This window comes from Gigantopelta aegis, chromosome 12, assembly GCF_016097555.1.
Source record: "Gigantopelta aegis isolate Gae_Host chromosome 12, Gae_host_genome, whole genome shotgun sequence".
Lineage (NCBI taxonomy): Eukaryota > Metazoa > Mollusca > Gastropoda > Neomphalida > Peltospiridae > Gigantopelta > Gigantopelta aegis.
In genome coordinates, this window is record NC_054710.1 from 28,541,867 (window position 1) to 28,563,550 (window position 21,684).

Below are 21,684 nucleotides of genomic sequence, written 5' to 3' on the forward strand. Positions count from 1 at the left end.
CACGTCTTCGTCATGACGGCGAATGACACCACGTTGCAATTTTCAGTCAATGATTACAGTTTAAATATCTGTATTTTGTCTACTGTTTTATGCACACAACAATTTGCTATAATGTTCTTATGACACTAAGCTACTTAAAGCGACATTCCTGAGTTTGCTGCAATTTTAAAGATGTTATCGACTAACAGAGACTTTTTAACGATTGTAATCACATATATTTTTCTGCATACAATATTAGTGGCTGTATATTAAACGTGTTTCTGGTCGTTCTAATATTTGTACTAGGTTAAATTTGATTTTATTTCCTAAAATATTGTTTTTCGTACGTACGAAGTTATTTGAAGACAAAATCCAGTTTGGGCTTCTTACAAATATTAAGACGACCAGAAACACACTGAATATACAAACACTGATATTCTAAACAAGAAAATATATTTAATATGTAAGTTTAATCGTAGAAATATTTTATTAGTCGGAAACATCTTACAATGCATCAAACTCGGGCATGTCCCTTTAATAATACAATAAAATTCATAACACCACTAGTGTGTGTTTATTTGTGTCTATTTTTTTTTTTTTAAATTTCGCGTGTGTGTGTACATTGGTGTAGCTACCTACATTTTAAAAACTGTATTAAATTTTATAAATTCACATACACATACATACACACATACATTACATACATACGTACACACACACCACACACACGCACGGACACACACACACACACACACACACATACCTACATATTGTGCCCCCCCCCCCCCCACACACACACACCCTCCAATATAGAGGGTGCCACAGAGGTCCCGTGACAAACCACCCGCCCGTTTGGCATTACCAATTGAATAACTTCTTTTTTCTTTTCTTTTTTAATTCGTAATCCACAATATACAGTACAAAATGTCCTTGAAAACGCAACTTATCTTCTTCTTTTTTTTTTTTTCTTTTTTTGGTGAGCATGTTCTTGTTCCTCCACTATAGACCTTGCTCCCTAATGTTGAAGCTCGACTGATTGTTAGTGTTTAGTCAGAGTGAAGTCGGCGTTGTGGTCATTGGGGCGTTAATCTCGCTCTGGGTGAGACCCGGTACCGGGATGCGAACCCAGTACCTACCAGCCTCGTGTCTGTGGGATAAACCACGCATACCGATCCAGGCACTGCACCCCCCCCCCCCCCCCCACAACTCTGAAAATGGAGGGCCACAATATGCACAATATTAACTCGCATTTAATAAGTGCCCCCTCCCCCTAGTTGCTGCCATCTTCTATGATATTTTACATTTATATTAGAAAACTGATCAAAATTACAGTCATTACAAAGAAAGTTTGTTTTATTTAACAACACCACTAGAAAGGAAAGGAAATGTTTTATTTAACGACGCACTCATCACATTTTATTTACGGTTATATGGCGTCAGACATATGGTTAAGGACCACACATATATTGAGAGAGTAAACACGCTGTCGCCACTGCATGGGCTACTCTTTTCGATTAGCAGCAAGGGATCTTTTATATGCACCATCCCACAAACAGGATAATACATACCACGGCCTTTGTTACACCAGTTGTGGAGCACTGGCTGGAACGAGAAATAGCCCAATGGGTCCACCAACGGGGATCGATCCTAGACTGACCGCGCTTCAAGCGAATGCTTTCCCACTGGGCTACGTCCCGCCCCAACACCACTAGAGCACACTGATCTATTAATCATAGGCTATTAGATGTCAAGCATTTGGTAAATTGATCTATTAATCATCGGCTATTAGATGTCAAGCATTTGGTAAATTGATCTATTAATCATCGGCTATTAGATGTCAAGCATTTGGTAAATTGATCTATTAATCATCTGCTATTAGATGTCAAGCATTTGGTCATTTGGACATATAGGTTTTTCAGACAGGAAAGCGACTACATCTTTCTATTAGAAGCGACGGATATTTTATATGCACTATCCCACAGATAGGATAGCACATACCACGGCCTTAGAATAGCCTAATAGGCCCACCGATGGGGATCGATCCCAGTTTACCACTTAATTACGACCCGCCCCAGTCATTACGAATGTTAAGTATCAAATAAATAAATCAGGTGCAGATAGGTGGAATGCCAAGACCCTCCCCCTCCACCAGGGCGGGATGGAGCCGACTGGGAAAACGCTCGCTTAATGCGTGGTCGGTCTAGGATCGATCCCCGTCGGTGGGCCCATTGGGCTATTTCTTGCTCTAGCCAGTGCACCATGACTGGTATATCAAAGGCCGTGGTATGTGCCATCCTATCTGTGGAATGGTGCATATAAAATATCCCTCGCTACTAATGAAAAAAATAATGTAGCGGGTTTTCTCTCTAAGACTATATATCAAAATTGTCAAATGTTTGACATCCAATAGCCGATGATTAATAATCAATGTGCTATAGTGGTGTCGTTAAACCAAACAAACTTCTCCCCTCTCCTTCCCCATACCCCCCACTCCCCATCACACCTCTTTTTGGTGGAACACTTCATTCGTGTCTTTCCTCGTGTACCGTATCAAGGTCACAATTCTACATTACAATAAAGCTACATGCATAATTAAACCCTAGCTCGCAGCATGCAAATGAACACAAAACAATTACTGTTTGGAAGTAACAGTAAAGCTGTTTCACATTAAAGAAAGAACTGGAACGTTAAAGTATAATCATTGTTTTCTTAAACCGACTTTTAACGTTACTATTAACGGATAGGGTGAACTGCGTATAGCTAACGACGAGACAAAACAACTTCCTTACCTGAGCTTTGACAGCTGGTCTCGTCACCAGTTTCTGTATGTAGGTCAAGGCAGGAGAGCGAAAAATAGGAGCGGGGAATTCCAGGTAAAGATGGGGCGGGACGTAGCCCAGTGGTAAGACGCTCGCTTGGTGTGCGGTCAGTTTAGGACCGATCCCCGTCGGTGGGCCCATTGGGCTATATTTTATTTTTATTTTATGTTCATTCCAGCCAGTGCACCACGACTGGTATACCAAATGTCGTGCTATCTTGTCTGTGGGATGGTGCATATAAAATATCCCTTGCTATTAATGGGAAAATGTAGCGGGTTTTCTCTCCAAGTCTCTATGTCAAAATTACCAAATGTTTGACATCCAGTTAGGGTCTCCGCGAGTTTTCGAGTAATCGGGCATGGGCCGAATCTACCAAGACTCGGAGCCCGTTCACAGGCCATTGCTGTATTATTAACTACATATTTTATTTATGGTAATATGGCGCCAGACATATACTGTACTGGGGCTTAGCCAGAGAGGAAAAACCGCCGAGGCAAACCCAGACCTGTAAAATAAATATCAGTGTCATGGGAAAAATAAAATAAATCTAGGGAAATTCCAGACGAGGCATTCGCGCCTCGTCTGCCTCATGCTGGCTACACCATTGCTGTATTATTAACTAAATTTTGGGGTTTTACTTAGATATATATTTTATATATTATATTTCATGTTAACTTTTTAAAATCTTTTAATGTAATATTTTTATATTTTATGTGCCGATTATTAATATTTCATAGTCTCTCCTAGCTCCATATGGAGTGGCTCAGTGCTGTTTTAGATTGTATTGTGTTTAGCGATGTTTTATATGTTAACCGAGGTGAGAATTTAATAAACAATTTGTCTGTCTGTCTATCTGTAATCTTAAAATAAATCCATAATTAAAACAAGTGTATTTTATTTATTTACATAAATGGAAAGAAGAGACAGTGAGACATACGTGTTTTTTGTTGTGTTGTTTTGTTGTTGTTGTTTTTTTGTTTGTTTGTTTGTTTTTTTGTTTTTTTTTGGGGGGGGGTATTATTGTTGTTTGTTTTTCTATCCTTTCCTGCATTTTATCAATCATTGACATTTTCCATTGTTTGAAACAGGCAGCAGTAGAAGTTCCATCATGCCTTGAAACCCGATCACTTCTGTAATCTGTCTCCATGGTAACGACTTCCAACAAAAACGGCGGATATCTCGCCACTTAAACCACGAGACCGCTGGGCTGTAGTTATCAAGGTGGTATATTTTAATGTTCCCGCCTTCCTCGGCAATAATGACGTCACCGTTACCCAGGTAACGAATGGCAATGGGATTGTCGAGCTTTTCCGGGTTAGATTTCGCGGAAACCACGTGTATCGTTCCCGTTTTCAGCGAAAAATAAGAGAGGTCCGTGTTTTCTGAAGAAAGGTAAAAAATATTGTCTCCGTCCAAAGCTATCCCTCGCAAACCAGGTATCCCAAGATGCACCTGTCTAAGTAAATATCCGGTCTTTCCGACTACCACGATGCATTGTTTTTCTTGGTCGGCAACAACTACGTTTCCGTTTTCCGATACGGCAATGCACGAAAGTTTCCGAAAATCGAATTCCGACGTGAGTCGTCCGATTGGTTCGAGATCGGTGGTCATGACGTCGAACAACCTGTCTGTACTGCAGAGGTATCTGTTACCATGGTAACGGTGTACGCCCCAATATCTGTGGAACGTATTTCGTACAGCTTTGCGAACAACGAACATTTTTTCGGGTGTCAGCATCAAAATCGCAAACCCTTTCGCTCCAGGTACGGCGACTGCAAAATTACTTTTGTCGATTGCTGTCATTAGTCCGAAAAATTCTTCTACGTTCTCGTCTGCAATGTCTGGACCAAACATTCCCTCGGCGTCAAACCTTTCCGAGGAGGAAATATAGTCCCCATGCAAGCTGAACGCTTTTATGACACGGGTCGACGAATCGGCTACTAGTATGACGTCATCGTCTAAGACAACAACGTCAGTGATCTTGTTTCCTTGCGGTTCATTCGGAATGTCATGTCCAAAGGGGAAATTTCTCACAAGCGTCATTTTCCTTTGACACCGGTTACACGGTGACACCGCGTCGTTCGTGTAGATCTTAGAATCCATCCGGATGTTTGTAATTTCAATTTGAAATCTGAAATACAACGAAAATAAAATGTGTATACCCACATCTTAATCGGGTGCCCCTCCCCCCGCAAAATTGTGTGTGTGTGTGTATATATATATATATATATATATATATATATATATATATATATATATATATATATATATATATTTGTGTGTATGTGTGTGTGTGTGTGTGTGTGTGTGTGTGTGTGTGTGTGTTACAGGAAATATGTACAGTTTGAGAGAAGAGGGTGTAGTGGCCTTACACCTACCCACAGATCCCTTAAGAACTCGCTCTGGGTTTGAGCCGGTACCGGGCTGCGAACCGTGTACCAACCAGCCTGTAGCCCGATGGCTTAACTACTGCGCCACCAAGGCCTTACAATACAACAACGCACGAGAAAGTTTAGACGGAGTTTGATGGCCTTACGCTGTCCCTCCCCAACCCAAATATAACTGCCGTATAGGCTAGATAGCCAACCATCCTTAGTCGAGATTATGACCGGCCTCGGTGGCGTCATGGTTAGGCCATCGGTCTACAGGCTGGTAGGTACTGGGTTCGGATCCCAGTCGAGGCATGGGATTTTTAATCCAGATACCGACTCCAAACCATGAGTGAGTGCTCCGCAAGGCTCAATGGGTAGGTATAAACCACTTGCACCGCCCAGTGAGCCATAACTGATTCAACAAAGGCCATGGTTTGTGCTATCCTGCCTGTGGGAAGCGCAAATAAAATATCCCTTGCTGCCTGTCGTAAAAGACAGCGGGTTTCCTCTAAAAAAACAGTGTCAGAATGACCGTGTGTTTGACGTCCAATAGCCGATGATAAGATAAAAAAAATCAATGTGCTCTTGTGGCGCCGTTAAATAAAACAAACAAACTTTTAGTCGAGATTATATACACGACATCCGTGTAGGCTATATATAGCCACTTCTAGTTACGTAGCACCTGTATTACGGTTGTAATTATGGAATACACCCACCGGTCTCGGTGCGGTGGTGTCGTGGTTGAGCCATCGGACATAAAAGTTGGTAGGTACAGGGTTCGCAGCCCGTTACCGGCTCCCACCCAGAGCGAGTTTTAATGACTCAGTGGGTACATGTAGGTGTAAGACCACTACAGGGCACAATATTTCACGCGAACCTCCCGTTCTGTTCGCGTGTCGGTTACGCAAAATTAAATTTACGCGAACCGCAAATCAGTTACGTCGTGACCTGTAGACGTTCAGAAATTAAAACCTGCAGACTTCACGATTACAGGAAATTTATTCATGCAGACATATTACTAGTATTCTGACAAATGTTTTAGACTGATTTTTAGATACTTGATGCGCGGAAAACCAGTAAACAACGATATATTGCAACGGTTGTAACTTGCGACCAAAGACAGTATAGAGTCGAGCCAAACGTTTTTTTAAAAAGGTGCACGGACCGCTAAGGCGCCTACATTATCTGCTGCTATTCTATCTCTAAAGGAATATATGTAGACATAATATTGGATTGCCTATAATTTTACAAATGTTGAAAATGGTTTTAACGTTAACAAAAATGCAAAAATGTCACAAAAGTTGAAAAATACTAACATCGCATAATGAGCTTTAAATAACAAACATTTGGAACGTCACTGTAGTATAGAAGTACCATCGATAAAGTGAAAGTAGCATCGCCACCGCAATCAGTGTCAAATTGTGATCTTTCTTTTTATGTTATTATAAGATTTATTTTTGTTAATCTAATCATGCACCAATGAGTAGCCTGTTTTATAGTTCAGAAGAACTGGACATTTGTTGTTTGGGTTTTTGGTGGGGTTTTTTTAATCTGCTGTATACTAAATTTTACACATCAGTGACAAATGGTAGCCTTTATTTGTTATTTATAAAAGAAAATTATTAGTCTAATCATGCACCAGGGAATGGGCATTTTTACTCCAAATGTATCTATTTTGTTTCACTACTGGGCTAATATTTACAAGTCACTTCTTTCGATTTGCAAGCATTAAAGAAACTGTTTTATAAAACGTTTTCTTTTGTATTTTGTTTTAACTTTATGTCTGAGCTAAAAATTATGTATTTAAAATATAATTTCAACGTAACTTTGAGGTAACCGATCAGGTAATCCACAGGTTACGCAAATATAATTCACGTAACCGAACAATTGGTTACCTAGGTAAAAACCACGTGAACTGACTTCCGGTTACCTCAGATTTCGAAATATTGTCCCCTGCACTACATCCTCTTCTCTCTCACAACTAACCCACTTCCTGGACAGACACCCCAGATGACAGAGGTGTGTGTCCAGGACAGCGTGCTTGAACCTTAATTGGATTATAAGCACGAAAATAAGCTAAAATAAATAAATATGGGACGTAGAGCAGTGGTAAAGCGCTCGCTCACTTGCCTGACGCGCGGTCTAGGATCGATTTCCGTCAGTGGGCCTATTGGGCTATTTTTAACTCCAGCCAGTGCACCACGACTGGTAGGCCTATATCTGTTGTATGTGCTATTCTGGGATGGGGAATATAACTGATCCCTTACTACTTATGGAAAAATGTATCAGGTTTCCGGAAAAAAAAAAAAAGACTATTTGTCAGAATTACAAAATGGTTGTAGAAAGGTGCCAAAAGGGGTTGGGGGGAGGGGGAGGGGGGGGGGGGCACACTTTTACACTATTATAAAGCAAAATATCTGAAAAGTGGGGGGGGGGCACATTCCCCTTGCCCCCCCTCCCCCCCCCCTCCCCCACTTCCTATGCCATTGGTTGACATCCAATAGCCGATATTGTGACAAATAAATCGAAACCATAGAGGTATATGAGCACGTTAAAAACATATCTAAGATAAATAAATCAATGTGCTCTAGTGTTATATTTAGCACGTGTGTGTAGGTTACTGTACATAACCGACTGGAACTGAGGGCAAAAAAAACAACAACAAAAAACAATAAATAAATAAATAATTTACAAAATATCCTTGCGAAATGCGGCATAGTGTACGTACAAAGAAGAAAAGAAGTCATTAGAACAATCGTAAACAAGAAGAAAAAAAATTAAAAAGGAAAATACTCGCACTCACCTCGTGTAGATAAAGGGCTCCGTTTAAAGTTTCATGATTGAAATCGTATATATTCGATCACTGATCGCCCTTTCTGTTTCGTATGATAGTTTGTCAGTGGAGTTTACAATCCAAGTTCCGAAACCCTCCTGGAAATTGGTATCCGAAAGTACACCTGAAACCGTTCTCGGAAACACCCGTTCGATTCTAAGAATACATTGACCCAGTTACCGATTTTAGCGACATCGACTACTCGAGATACATTACATTAAAAGACTGAGCTGCCGTTAGAACCAATTGTAACCTACAGTTGTTTTCTCTCACTTGAAAGTAGGCATACTTATAATTACCACAAGCGGAGATGGGGTGGTCCCTCCAGACACACCTCTTTTCCCCCACCATCTGTTATTTTTACTTTCGCGCCGTAACAGAAAATGTGTGTGTTTGCGAGTTAAACACCGCACACACACAAATAGAGAAAGAGAGAGAGAGAGAGAGAGAGAGAGAGAGAGAGAGAGAGAGAGAGAGAGAGAGAGAGAGAGAGAGACAGAGACAGAGAGACAGAGAGAGACAGAGACAGAGACAAAGAGAGAGACAGACAAAGAGAGACAGACAGAGATAGAGAGACAGAGAGCGAGAGAAGAGGAAGACAGAAAGAAAGGGAAGAGACAGGCAGAGAGAAGAGAGATAGAGTACACAGAGAGAGAGCAGAGACAAGTTAGAGAGAAGAGAAGATACAGAGAGAGAGAGAGTGAAAGACAGAGAGACAGACAGATAGAGAGAGAGAGACAGAGACACAGAGCGAGAGAAGAGGAAGAGAGAAAGACACAGAGAGAAACAGAGAGAAGAGGAAGAGAGAGACAGAGGCAAGCGAGAGAGAAGAGACAGAGAGAGAGAGAGAGAGAGAGAGAGAGAGAGAGAGAGAGAGAGAGAGAGAGAGAGACAGAGAAGACAAGAGAAGGAATTTTAGCAGGGAGTCTAGACTGGCGTGCAAAGTTTATATGGTAGGTGTCGAGACATACTCTATCGGAAAATGTATTCAAAATAAAGAGAAATTTATTATTTATGTAAACTAAACATTGTATATATCATTTTTGTTTCAAATTTACAAAAAAATCAAAATGGTGTTTTTGTTTTCTAATTATACATACATACATAGACATATTTATTTATTTATTTAAATTTAGTTATTGTCACCGTCGGTGGGCCCATTGGGCTATTTCTCGTTCTAGCCAGTGCACCACGACTGGTATATGAAAGACCGTGGTGTGTGCTATCCTGTCTGTGGCATGGTGCATATAAAATACCCTTTGCTACTAATGGAAACATATAGCGGGTTTCCTCTCTAAGACTGTATGTCAAAATTACCAAATGTTTGACATCCAATAGCCGATGATTAATAAACTAATGTGCTGTAGTTGTGTCGTTTAACAAAACAAACTTTATTGTGACACATACCGGCCTCGGTGGCGTCGTGGTTAGGCCATCGGTCTATAGGCTGGTAGGTACTGCTTTCGCATCCCAGTCGAGGCATGGGATTTTTAATCCAGATACCGACTCCAAACCCTGAGTGAGTGCTCCGCAAGGCTCAATGGGTAGGTGTAAACCACTTGCACCGACCAGTGATCCATAACTGGTTCAACAAAGGCCATGGTTTGTGCTATCCTGCCTGTGGGAAGCACAAATAAAAGATCCCTTGCTGCTAATCGGAAAGAGTAGCCCATGTAGTGGCGACAGCGGGTTTCCTCTCAAAATCTGTGTGGTCCTTAATCATATGTCTGACGAACCGTAAATAAAATGTGTTGAGTGCGTCGTTAAATAAAACATTTCTTTCTTTCTTTTCTTTCTTTTTATTGTGACACACACATACTCGTATTAGACTGAGTCATCGTATATTTGTCCACCGTGACTGACAGGGGGCGTTGTAATCATTACTGGGAATTTCCAGACATCAGCGATTTGCGAAAACATTTTTTACTTTATTCTTAGTACTGGGATATTCGAACGAAGGGTTTTCAGATGAAGGAGTAATCAAAAAGTAAGTTTCTCATAACATCAGTAAATTATGGCGCTAAATCGGATAAATTGGTAGACAGGAAAGGGGGAAATAACTCGAAAGACGTTGTTTCTGTTTATTTCTTATGGCGATCAAGTTGGCTGGGCGAAATGAGGTCAGTGAATTGATTAGGGCGGAATATTATTTACCAACAGATATTATATCTAATTAAGAATTGAACGGCCAATCGAGACGCCTATTACAAAACAGTAATTTTAAACTGGAATTATTGTGGTATTAATGTTCGATTTACTACTTTATAACATTTTCTTGGGGAAGGGGAGTTCGACCTACCCATCCACCCCTCTCAGAAATACAATTGTCAAGACACGTGCTTCCTAACGATTCTATAATATTAATGTAATTCGATGTTTTGCGTGCGAATGACTTGTGGTCCAAAATGTAGGTGTTTTTTTTTAAATTTAATTTTAATTTTAATTTTTAATTTATTTATTATTTTGGTGTGTGTGTGTGTGTGTGTGTGTGTGTGTGTGTGTGTGTGTCGTGTTTGGTCCTAGGCCTAGTCTGTATAAATAAGGTTTAAAATATAGCCTGTGCCTTTCCTCACTATATCCCCCTGCGCGTGCTGTAACCTCACCGTGGTGCAGGGGTGTAACATTCTCTTTGAGAATGGCCAATACAGCACAAAATTGAAGTTTTGAGTAAGTCAGTATCTATCTGTGATATTTGTGTTTTTTCACAGTTCTTTACAATGTGTTTTTGTTTAAATTTTGAATTTTTATATTGATGTTGATCGTCACTTTATTTGTTTGCATTACCATAGTTTAACGCCCGATAGCCGATGTATTTTTCGTGCTGGAGTGTCGTTAAACATTCATTCATTCATTTATTCCTCACTATATCTATTACATATTTTTAGCATGGATGTGTGTATAGATGCAAGCGTGTATTTGTGTCTGTGTGTGTCTGTGTGTATTATTGTGTGTGTGTGTGTGTGTGTGTGTGTGTGTGTGTCTCTTTGTGTCTGTGTGTATTAGGCAGAACAAAAAATTACTTGTTTCCTATTACATGCTGGAAAAATATAGGGTAGGTAGGTAGGGAAAACATTTTATTTTGGAAAATAATTTTATTTATGGATATTAAATAAAGGTGTTGACTACCGGTATCCAAAATAACCTCTGCATGTATAGAAATGCATTATGCAAACCAACAATACCATTCATCACAGTGTTTTCCCTAGCAATGAAGTAAGGCATGGTAAAGTGACGTTTTGGGGCATATTTTATGTGCAGTTTTAAATATAAGGGCTTTTTTTTCCATTATACAATTTTCAAAAGGACAAAAACCTTATGGCCATTTTATTTTCAATATCTATTTCATAACTTAATTAAAAAAAGGAAATATGTAGTACTATCCACATAGGTGTGTTTAAAGGCTTCTTTTTACATGGGCAACTTATAAATTTATAAAAGGTAAGACATTTTGATTTTGAGGGCAACATGGTGCTAACCTATCTGTGGGAGAGTACATACAAAAGACCCCTTGCTGTTTAATAATAGGCAGAAGGTTTACTCTCATACTAAAACTTAACTTCTGTACTGGTCCAGGACAGACTTGGTTTAACCTTAATTTGATAGAAACCAGTAAATAAGTTATAACAATTTCTTTTAATGAAAACTGAAAAGAAGGGTTCTATATTTATCTGTCCAACAATAACATTTTTTAAAAATGTTATGAATATTATCTTTCCTAGTGTATCTAAGAAATGGTAGACTTACCAATTTTATAATTTGCAATGTTAGTTTTATTCTGTATGCATCCAGTATTAAAGTACACACGGTTTGAAGCAATCAATTGGTCCAATGAATAGAAATGCAGTACAAATGCTCAGGATGCTCAAACGAATGTTGAAAAGTAAAGTTTGCTTTATTTAACGACGCCACTAGAGCACATTGATTTTTATCTTTAATATCATCGGCGGAAACCCGCGAAGTTCCCAGTGACCACTTACAAAAAATAAAGAAACGCATCGAGATCTTACTGACATATTTAATCGTTTGATTTGGCAGTAAACTCTATCAGTATCGGTAAACATTCCCTCCCATAGTTTATCAGAAGGTCACTAAATTTCTACAAGGCCAGTTTGTCGCTGGAGTAAATCATTAAATATAGTTATTATTATTATTATTAATCGGAACACCTCGTTACGCTAGATGTAGATGGAGTAAATCGGAAAAGATCGCATATATTCGTGAAAACAATTTTCCGACTCTTCGCCCGATATCTCACGAAAGTTACCGAACTTCAATTTGAAGGGAAGTATCTCCATCAGTCAATTGTTAGAAGAAAACATTTCGTGGCTAACGGGTCCATTCCCAGTCTGCAGCTCGTCGCGGTAAGACGTGTTTGTGCACACTGCACGTGCTTTCGCGGCTCGACTTGGGGATCCTTCACTTTTGTTGTTTTTGTCAACGAAGTGAGGTTTTCTACTGGGATGTATGCGGCCATTGGAACTGATTGAACGCTGGGACGCTTCTCGTTTCGACAGTCTGCACCACCAGGTTGGATTCTTTTTTAGCGAGATTCCTTGCCTCCACGTCATTTCTCCGGCTGACTATGTTGACTTGTTTATTCGTTTCTCGTATGACGGCCATTCTGCAGAACGCCACGGCTGTTCACGTTTAGTCTCTAGATGTCCGAGCCTGTCCTAGCAGCACTGGAAGATTGACCCGTCCGCACCACTATACCAACCCATGACGACTGGACTATACCCTAGTCTGATTCTCTCTCGTTCAGACGGATCCGGCTTCTCAAAATCTGTATTTCAGCACAGCACTACACCTTCAACGTTACCGACTGTCAATCTAGGGGTTTTCTTAACGGGATGCAACCCATCTCGTCCCTACAAGCTGTGCACCTTAACGGCCTTAACGAGGCCACTCACGTGGACATATAGATCGGACTTTAAAACTTTCAGACCCTCATTCAAAAGTTTATGTCGAAATTACTTTATTTTTTTAATATTATTAAATAGTCCGATCCTCTCTTCTTTCTCTTATTTATTTTTGGACTGTCCTTCTAAAATGCTCCAAATTATATAAATATTCGACCGAGCAGTCAATTCTTTTTATTTCTGGCTTGTAACTTTTTTTTTTCTTTCTTTTTTTAAATTCTATTAACTTTTTTACTAATTGCTATTTTCAAAAACCTGCCCATCTTCAACTCTAACACCCCCCCCCCCCCCCTTCCATCCCGAGTCGGGCCGCCGATCTTATCTAATTTCTTTTTGACCACCCGATCTAATCTAGCGACCAAATTTAATAGTAGAATTTTCTTTATTAATTATATTAGAGTTGCGCATCAAAATTTTAAAGGCCCACTATTTAATTTTTGGATGTAAATTTCAAAAGTGTCCGCCAATTTTTTTTGTCCCGGAACAAGCCCCTGGCTATCCAGAGACAGGCCCCGGGACGGACATGCTCGAAACTCTAGTGGTATATGAGCATGTAAAAATTATTCGCACTCGCACTCGCTAACGGGTCGCCAATAAAACTAAATTTGCGACAGTAAAACCACCGATATACGTCCGCAAATCGGAAAACACAGTAGGGTTATCCCCTAAATGACACCAAATTAGTGATTGTGATAGTTTTGGAATGTTTTCGTGGAAATCGTTGTTATATTAAAAAAACATTTTTGGATATACAAAAAAAGTTTTAGGGTCGGCAGGTTCAAATTAGGGTCGGTCGGGTAACTGGAAACAAACAATATTTTATGATACGCCTTATGTGTGTTTGTTTGTGTGTGTATGGGAGTGTGGGTGTGGGTGTATGGGAGTGTGTGTGTGTGTGTGTGTATGGGAGTGTGTATGTGTATGTGTGTGGGGGGGGGGGGGGGGGGAGGTATGTGTGTCACGGTTGAAAATTAGCAGTCGCCCGTGGCGACCTTTATTGGCTAAGGGCGATTAAGAATTTTACAAAGGTAGTCCGTTGGGCGTCTATCGATTTTAGGGTCTGACCAGTATGGTACCAGTTGAACTACAGATCTGGCAGCAGAAGACATATAACATGCTCTATAATAATATTTGACCGGCTTCGGTGGCGTCGTGGTTAGGTCATCGGTCTACAGGCTGGTAGGTACTGGGTTCGGATCCCAGTCGAGGCATGGGTTTTTTAATCCAGATACCGACTCCAAACCCTGAGTGAGTGCTCCGCAAGGCTCAATGGGTAGGTGTAAACCACTTGCACCGACCAGTGATCCATAATTGGTTCAACAAAGGCCATGGTTTGTGCTATCCTGCCTGTGGGAAGCGCAAATGAAAGATCCCTTGCTGCCTGTCGTAAAAGAGTTGTTTTTTATGTGGCGACAGCGGGTTTCCTCTAAAAAATAAATAAAAAAACAGTGTTAGAATGACCATATGTTTGACGTCCAATAGTCGATGATAAGATAAAAAAAATCAATGTGCTCTAGTGGCGTCGTTAAATAAAACAAACTTTACTATAATAATATTTATACTGCGCCAGACTCTGGCTTTCGGCCGGGTCTTTCTAGAAATAGAGCTCAAAACGTATTGGAGGCATTGCGTGTATTTTTAAAATCTGGAAGTCGTAGACTTATTATAATGGTGTAATGGATAGGATACGCCAGAATTATCTACTAGAGCTACTATTTGACAATTGTTATTCAGTGTTATGGTAAAAAGGAATCATATTTAATTAGCTTATATTATCTGGGGAAAAAATCAAAATCTATATTGTACTATTAACTTACACTAGCGTGAGTGCAGGCGCGCATATAAAAATAATAATGCACTTTTCCATTACTACAGGGCTTATTCCAAAGGTCAGTTAATCGATTGCCGTTGTCGATATTGTTTTACGTTTAAGCGATTTCCATGAAATAAGAACACACCAGATCTAAAGTGACACCAAGGCTTACATGACATAACAGTAAAAATATTACTGTAATAAACAATAAGTACGTTTTTTATGCTTTGTAATATAATAACTAAGTACATCGTATATTTTGGTAAGATGGTTTTGTTTGTTTCACAGATATATTTTTCTTTCGACACTTATTTTATTAGTAGCCCCTACTATTGTAGCAATTACAGTGTGCATGCTTCGTTTATGGGAAGACAGCCACTCCCGAGAAAATCCTTTACTGGAGATTGTACCATCTCTTTTGTCGCCACAAAGTTTATTTCATCCCTCGTGTATCGCCGCATAGAGGACTGCCACCCCAGGCTAGTTTATATATTACAGCACGCGCAGTTCTAGCTTTATTCTCTTTGTATTGCATTATTGTTTTACTTCGTAGACAATGTAAGTCAAGTTGCATACCTAGGCTATTTCAGCATTTTGTCTTCACCCCTGTATTAAAAATGAGATTTAATCTGTATAATTTAATGGTAATTTGTAAAGAAACATATTTATCAATACTGAATTATTTTTGCTTAATGTTGTTTAAGTTGGTATAGGTTGAAAACTTAAGCACATGTTTTTTATATGAATTTTAAATTTATTCATTATGAAGTTACATACCTATTCATCGCTTTCCTTTTGAAGCAAACAGACTATATACAATGAGCACATGGTTATTATTCAACAAAGAACATTCTAGTTTTGATTTTGGCTGTGCAGTTAATCATAATGTGATAACTGGAGAGCTAGTTGAATTTAAGAAGGGCCAGTAAGATTTTTCTTTAACTGGCCCTGCTGGCGACCATGTCCAGGGGTTCAAAAAAATTCCAAAAAATTACTTGCCACAGGGCAAGTGCCAAACAGATATTCACTTGCCCCATATATTTGTCCACTTGCCCTTATTTAAGGTTACCAGTTGTGTTAATACAATGCTTAGTAATGTAATAATCTTGAAGGTAATTGGTTCAATTGCACAAATAAAGAATTTTGCCAGTAGGTTACAACACTTACCCAGGAAGTACTAAATGTATGTCTGTCCAGTAGTAGCCACCGTTTTCTTTATTTGTTGATTTGAACCTTATTTTTTTAAATAGTGTCCATTTGTTGATTTAAACTTTGTTATTTGTTTGGTAGTGTCCACTTGTTCATCTAAATATAATTATTGTGTCGATGTATGTCTTAGTGGTCACTTGTTGTATGGTCGAGGCTGTGGTGAGATCCCTTTCCACTTGTGAGCCATTCTTGTATGGCTGGCATTGGTTCAAAAATGTTTTGGGATTTTGGCCCATGTGTCATTATTGTGCGCCATTGCTGGGCTCAAAGTAAACATGAGCTATGTTACTCTGCAAATGTTTTTAAATAGTGCAGGCTTGGTAAACAACAGCAGGAGAGGAGGTGTACATCGATTGCAGCCTTGTATTTTTAATTTATTGAGCATAATTCATTTGTGAAAAACTGTTAATAGAGCAGAAAACCCCCGAATATATTCATGTATGCTTAGAGGGCATCGCACCATCACGATTATGGCGTAGGGCTAACGAAATCTAACTTGTCACGATTATGACATAGGGCTAATGAAATGTAATTTCACCTTACCCGTTCATTTTACACGAACGTATACAAATCATGGGTGTCGATCGGTGGGGGACAGGGGGGACGCGTCCCCCTCACTTTTCAACGCCGGGGGATAATCTATATAAGTGTCCCCCCCACTTTTTCGTTTAGCAAAAGCAACAACACCACCACCAACAAAAACAACAACAGCAATAACAAAAAACAAACGAATACAAACAAAAATTAAAAGTTTAACCACTAATGTTTAGCTTTATGATTTTCACTGACATTCCTTTATCACACACACACACACACACACACACACACACACACACACACACACACACACACGTCCCCCCACTTTTAAAGTCGGATTGACGCCCATGATACAAATGTATTTAAATTTGCAAAAGTACTGAAACATTAAGCATGTTCTGCTACAAGGTTTATTATATCTAAACTAAAATATTTTGCAAGAATACAGTTCATAATATGTATGCTTTGTTCAAGTGAACTCGGAAATTACGCCCCTGTTCATTTGCAAAGAGCCGATTCCGGAACCGCGTTAACGTCTAATTTAATTTGAATATGATAATTTTAAACTGTACCCCACCTCATATACCATGTTTGCAAGGATTAAACATTTTGATTGCGCACACAAGGCATATAAACTTTAGTTTTATATAAGCTGTAAAGCGTATTGGAAGCTATTTCAAGTTTGAAGATCATGGAACCGATTACTTGTACGAATTCAGTCGAACTTTCAGTGGCGGAAATTACCGATCTTAGTTGATAGTAAAAGGGGAATAACTTTAAAGTTGTTATCGAACTTTTCAGCACATTGTTTTCCGTATTGGTGTGTTAACGCATTTAGGGTGAGGGTTAGTTTTCCTATGAGCTATGTAAATATTAGGACGATCGGAACTCTTTCCAAAGGATTTACCGAGATTTGTAACAAAATTTTAAATGGTTTTAGGTGTTAATTAGTCACTTGTCATGGGGCATATGCAGTTAACATAATTACTTGCCCGGCATGAAAATTCCACTTGGCACGGCGTCGGGCGATGGGATTTTTGAACCCTTGATGGTTATCATATTAAATTTGAACCCTGTTGAGATCTAAAGCCCAATATAAGTTGTTATAGTTGTTGTAGTAGTAGCCGAGTCACCTCCAGCCCAACCCACCTTATTGATATTGATATGTGGGGTAAGTTGGTACTGGTTAATAACATGTAAGTTTAAAGTCATAACTGGACTCAAGAATAATCAGCGTAAAGCTCTGTGACATCAGCTTTAGGAAACAAAAAATTGCATTTTAGACACAGCAGCTTGCAACCATTTGGTTGTACACGATTGTCAAAGCGTTACAAAAATTACATAGATTTTTCTCTAGCTTTACCCCACGTATCAATACCAATAAGGGTTAGGGCTGGAGATCACACGAGCTATTGTAGTAGTAGCTAAGCTTACGTGGTGTATGGTAGAAACTGTTGCCATGATAGTAGTAGTAATTGTTACCATGCTGTTGGTTGTGTTGGTGATGGTGGTGGTAGTAGTAATGGTAGTAGTAGTAGTAGTACAGGGGTCGAATTTCAATGTTATTTGGGAGGCACGGCAGGTTTTGCCTTTGGTTTAATAACACAAATTAGGGCACCGAGGCAAGTTGGAGGGGCACGATGGCAAACGTTTCCTTTAAAAGAGGGGCACGAAGGCAACTTACTTTCTATCAAGTTTCTCAGACAAAATTTATTTCACCATATGATCTTAGACTCATACAGATATATGCCATAATAATGTGTTTTACAACATGTAACATATATGCTACATTTTCCTTCAATGCCCAAGGTAGCAGATATGCTACATTATTAAAAGTATATACAAATTTATGAAAATTCAAAAATCAACATAGAAGTGTTTAGTGTACACTAACACCTGTAAGTTGAATGAATATGCTAATTTTTTGGTCTTTATTTTTAGTAACCGGCCTCGGTGGCGTCGTGGTTAGGCCATCGGTCTACAGGCTGGTAGGTAATGGGTTCGGATCCCAGTCGAGGCATGGGATTTTTAATCCAGATACCCTGAGTGAGTTCTCCGCAAGGCTCAGTGGGTAGGTGTAAACCACTTGCACCGACCAGTGATCCATAACTGGTTCAACAAAGGTTATGGTTTGTGCTATCCTGCCTGTGGGAAGCGCAAATAAAAGATCCCTTGCTGCTAATCGGAAAGAGTAGCCCATGTAGTGGCGACAGCGGGTTTCCTCTCAAAATATGTGTGGTCCTTAACTATATGTCTCACGCCATATAACTGTAAATAAAATGTGTTGAGTGCGTCGTTAAATAAAATATTTCTTTCTTTCTTTTCTTTCTTTTTATTGTGACACACACACACACACACACTCTTATTAGACTGAGTCATCGTATATTTGTCCACCGTGACTGACAGGGGGCGTTGTAATCATTAATGTGTTGAGTGCGTCGTTAAATAAACATTTCTTTCTTCTTTCGGCACTGGAGGGTTAAAATAAATAAATGCCTCAAATATGCGTCAAATATGCGTGCATGGCACGAGCCTACTTCATCCTTCCTGCACCGCCTGTAGGAGGACTGCCACTACTGACAAAATGAAGCTTGTTTGTGATCGCAACGTCCTAATCGTCTTGTCAAGTCGCAAACATATATATTGGTTAATGTGATATTTAAAATCACTAATTTGTAAGTCACAAAGAATATATTTATAAATGTCGTCAACTTAAACTCATGTAAATAACAGTATTTTTATGGGCATTTTAGCACATCTTGTTTTACATCCTGGTATAACTAATCTGTCACTTTGTGTGTCAACAAGCAGCCTGACTTCGCTACATGTGATTTTTCATGTTACATTGTATGTTATTTCTAAATAATATAATGCTGGGGTTTAAAACAAATATAAAAATAAAAAACCTGAAGAGCACGGTGGAAAACCAGGTAAGGCAGCGCGGCATTTTTCTTGCCGTCGACACCGTAAGATTTTAGGGGCATAACGGCAAGACTAGTAAGGAGGGCACCAACGGCAATTGCCGTCGGTCCCGTGGTGAAATTCGAACCCTGGTAGTAGTAGTAGTTTTAGTAGTAGTAGCTGTAGCAGTAGTAGTAGTAGTAGTAGCAGTAATAGTAACAGCAGTAGCAGTAGTAGTAGCAGCAGCAGTAGTAGTAGTAGTAGCAGCAGCAGTAGTAGTAGTAGTAGTAGCAGCAGTAGTAGTAGTAGTAGAATCTTAATATTCTAATTGAGTCATTTGCTATATGGTAGTAACATACCGTGTTGGTGGTGGTGGTGGAAGTAGTAGTTGTTGTAGTAGTAGTTTAGCAGTAGTAGTAGTTTTAGTAGTAGTGGCAGTACCGTAGTAATAGTAGTTTTAGTAGTAGTAGTGGTTGTAGTGGTTGTCGGTTTAGTAGTGGTAGTGCCGTAGTAGTAGTAGTAGTAGTTTTAGTAGTAGTGGTTGTCGGTTTAGTAGTGGTAGTACCGTAGTAGTAGTAGTAATATTAGTAGTAGTAGTTTTAGTAGTAGTAGTAGTAGTAGTAGTAGAATATTTTAATATTCTAATTGAGTCATTCATATTTCCTTTTCTTTAGGTCTTCTACGAGTGATTGGACATCAAAAGCTGTTGTCTGCCTTTTCCTATTATAGGAGCGCAATAAACAGTGACGTCACAACTCAAAACATGAATTCGTGTTTGTAGATTCATCCCATTCACCCACTATAACAGTGTAGCAGTGTCGTTATAAAGGATTCGACAGGATCCATTACATTTTCATGATTGTACTACTTTGTATTCGTCTACCTTTCAAATAAGAGTTTAAAAAAAAAAAAAAAAAATCTTGGAACACAATGCCGAATCCGTGTAGATCTTATTCCAACAATTTCGTTTCTCCAATGAGACACAGCGAGTCGAGTATGACATTTCTGAAAGAGTTTTCGGTACTGACTGAATTTGACGAGGAACATAATTGCAAAATTCAGAGCTTGATAGTCTTAAAGTCAGGCGCAATTATTGTCGCCGATATTAAAAATGGTTTAACTAAAGTGTTTGACATGGAAGGCACTTATCTCGATTCGGTGCATAATGGCGGCAGAGTTTTCGGTTTGACGGTGATAGGGGACACCAAGTTCGCAGTGACGATCAACGGAAGAAAGCAAATAGCGTTTTACGAACTGGTTAATGGAAAACTTAAACTCGTAAATCTCGTGAACACTGATCGTCGATATTTCGGAATTGCGAGACATCCAAACGGGAATCTCATTGTCGGGACGAAAGAAGTGCTCAACTTGATGACGCCGGAAGCTGAAACAATTGGACGTATGACGTCACAAGTCGATTTTGTAAACCCTTACCACATCTGCGTGACTAAAGCAGGAAGCGTTGTGGTCGTTGATTCGGAGAAGGTATGCATTGTCGTTTTCGACAGCGACGGTTACGTCCAGAGACAAATTCATGTGGGGTATTTGTACTTGAGAGGCATAGCTGTGACCGATGAGGTCATATTCTTCGTGAACAACGCGAAGGATCACGTATTTATGATCTCCATGAATGAAGACCACGTGACTCGTATCTATGGAAACGAGAAGAAGTTAAACAAGCCCACTGCCCTGTGCGTGCTTCCGGATGGTAAGCTTATAATATCGGAAGAAGAGGTGATTAAGATTTTTAAGATCGACAAATACCACGAAATCACAGCGTCGTACATTTCAAAACTACGCACCTTTAAGTCGTTTATTTCGTCGTTGCCATGGAGACACGTTTCTGACACAATCGGTTTACAGGGATTTTTAGAAATTGTACATGCAGTTTGTGTGTATATTTAATTAAAATATATACGTATTTAAGAGGTGTTTTCTTAAAGAAACATTCCTGAGTTTGCTGCATTGTAAGATGTTTCCGACTAATAAAATAATTCTACGATTAAACTTACATATTAAATATATTTTCTTGTTTAGAATATCAGTGTCTGTATATACAATGTGTTTCTGGTCGTCTTAACATTTGTAAAAAGCCCAAACTAGATTTTGTCTTCAAATAATTTCGTATTTTAGGAAATTAAATTAAATTTTACCTAGTACAAATAGAACAATCAGAAAGACGTTTAATATACACACTAATATTTTATGCAGAAAAATGCCTTTGTTATGTAATTACAATCGTCAAAAAGTCTGTTAGTCCATAACATCTTTAAAATTGCAGCAAACTCAGTAATGTCCCTTT

General features: G+C 39.2%; 2 protein-coding genes across 2 annotated transcripts; one reads left to right on the forward strand and one right to left on the reverse strand.

Annotated features, from left to right (window-relative positions):
- Window positions 1-3,676: 3,676 nt before the first annotated feature.
- On the reverse strand, window positions 3,677-8,126 carry LOC121386835. The gene is made up of 2 exons (XM_041517848.1): window positions 7,974-8,126; window positions 3,677-4,929 (listed from the first exon to the last, which is right to left on the reverse strand). The coding sequence occupies exon 2, from the start codon at window positions 4,899-4,901 to the stop codon at window positions 3,858-3,860; it is 1,044 nt and encodes a 347-aa protein (XP_041373782.1). The 5' UTR covers window positions 4,902-4,929; window positions 7,974-8,126; the 3' UTR covers window positions 3,677-3,857.
- A 1,762-nt stretch (window positions 8,127-9,888) lies between these two features.
- On the forward strand, window positions 9,889-21,430 carry LOC121386655. Its single transcript, XM_041517634.1, has 2 exons — window positions 9,889-9,990; window positions 20,057-21,430. Exon 2 carries the CDS (start codon window positions 20,313-20,315, stop codon window positions 21,285-21,287), a length of 975 nt encoding a protein of 324 aa, XP_041373568.1. The 5' UTR covers window positions 9,889-9,990; window positions 20,057-20,312; the 3' UTR covers window positions 21,288-21,430.
- Window positions 21,431-21,684: the final 254 nt, after the last annotated feature.

Excerpts from the sequence above, each read along its gene's own strand:
- LOC121386835 (XM_041517848.1), bottom strand. The coding sequence starts at position 4,901 with ATGGATTCTAAGATCTACACGAACGACGCGGTGTCACCGTGTAACCGG.
- LOC121386655 (XM_041517634.1), top strand. The coding sequence starts at position 20,313 with ATGCCGAATCCGTGTAGATCTTATTCCAACAATTTCGTTTCTCCAATG.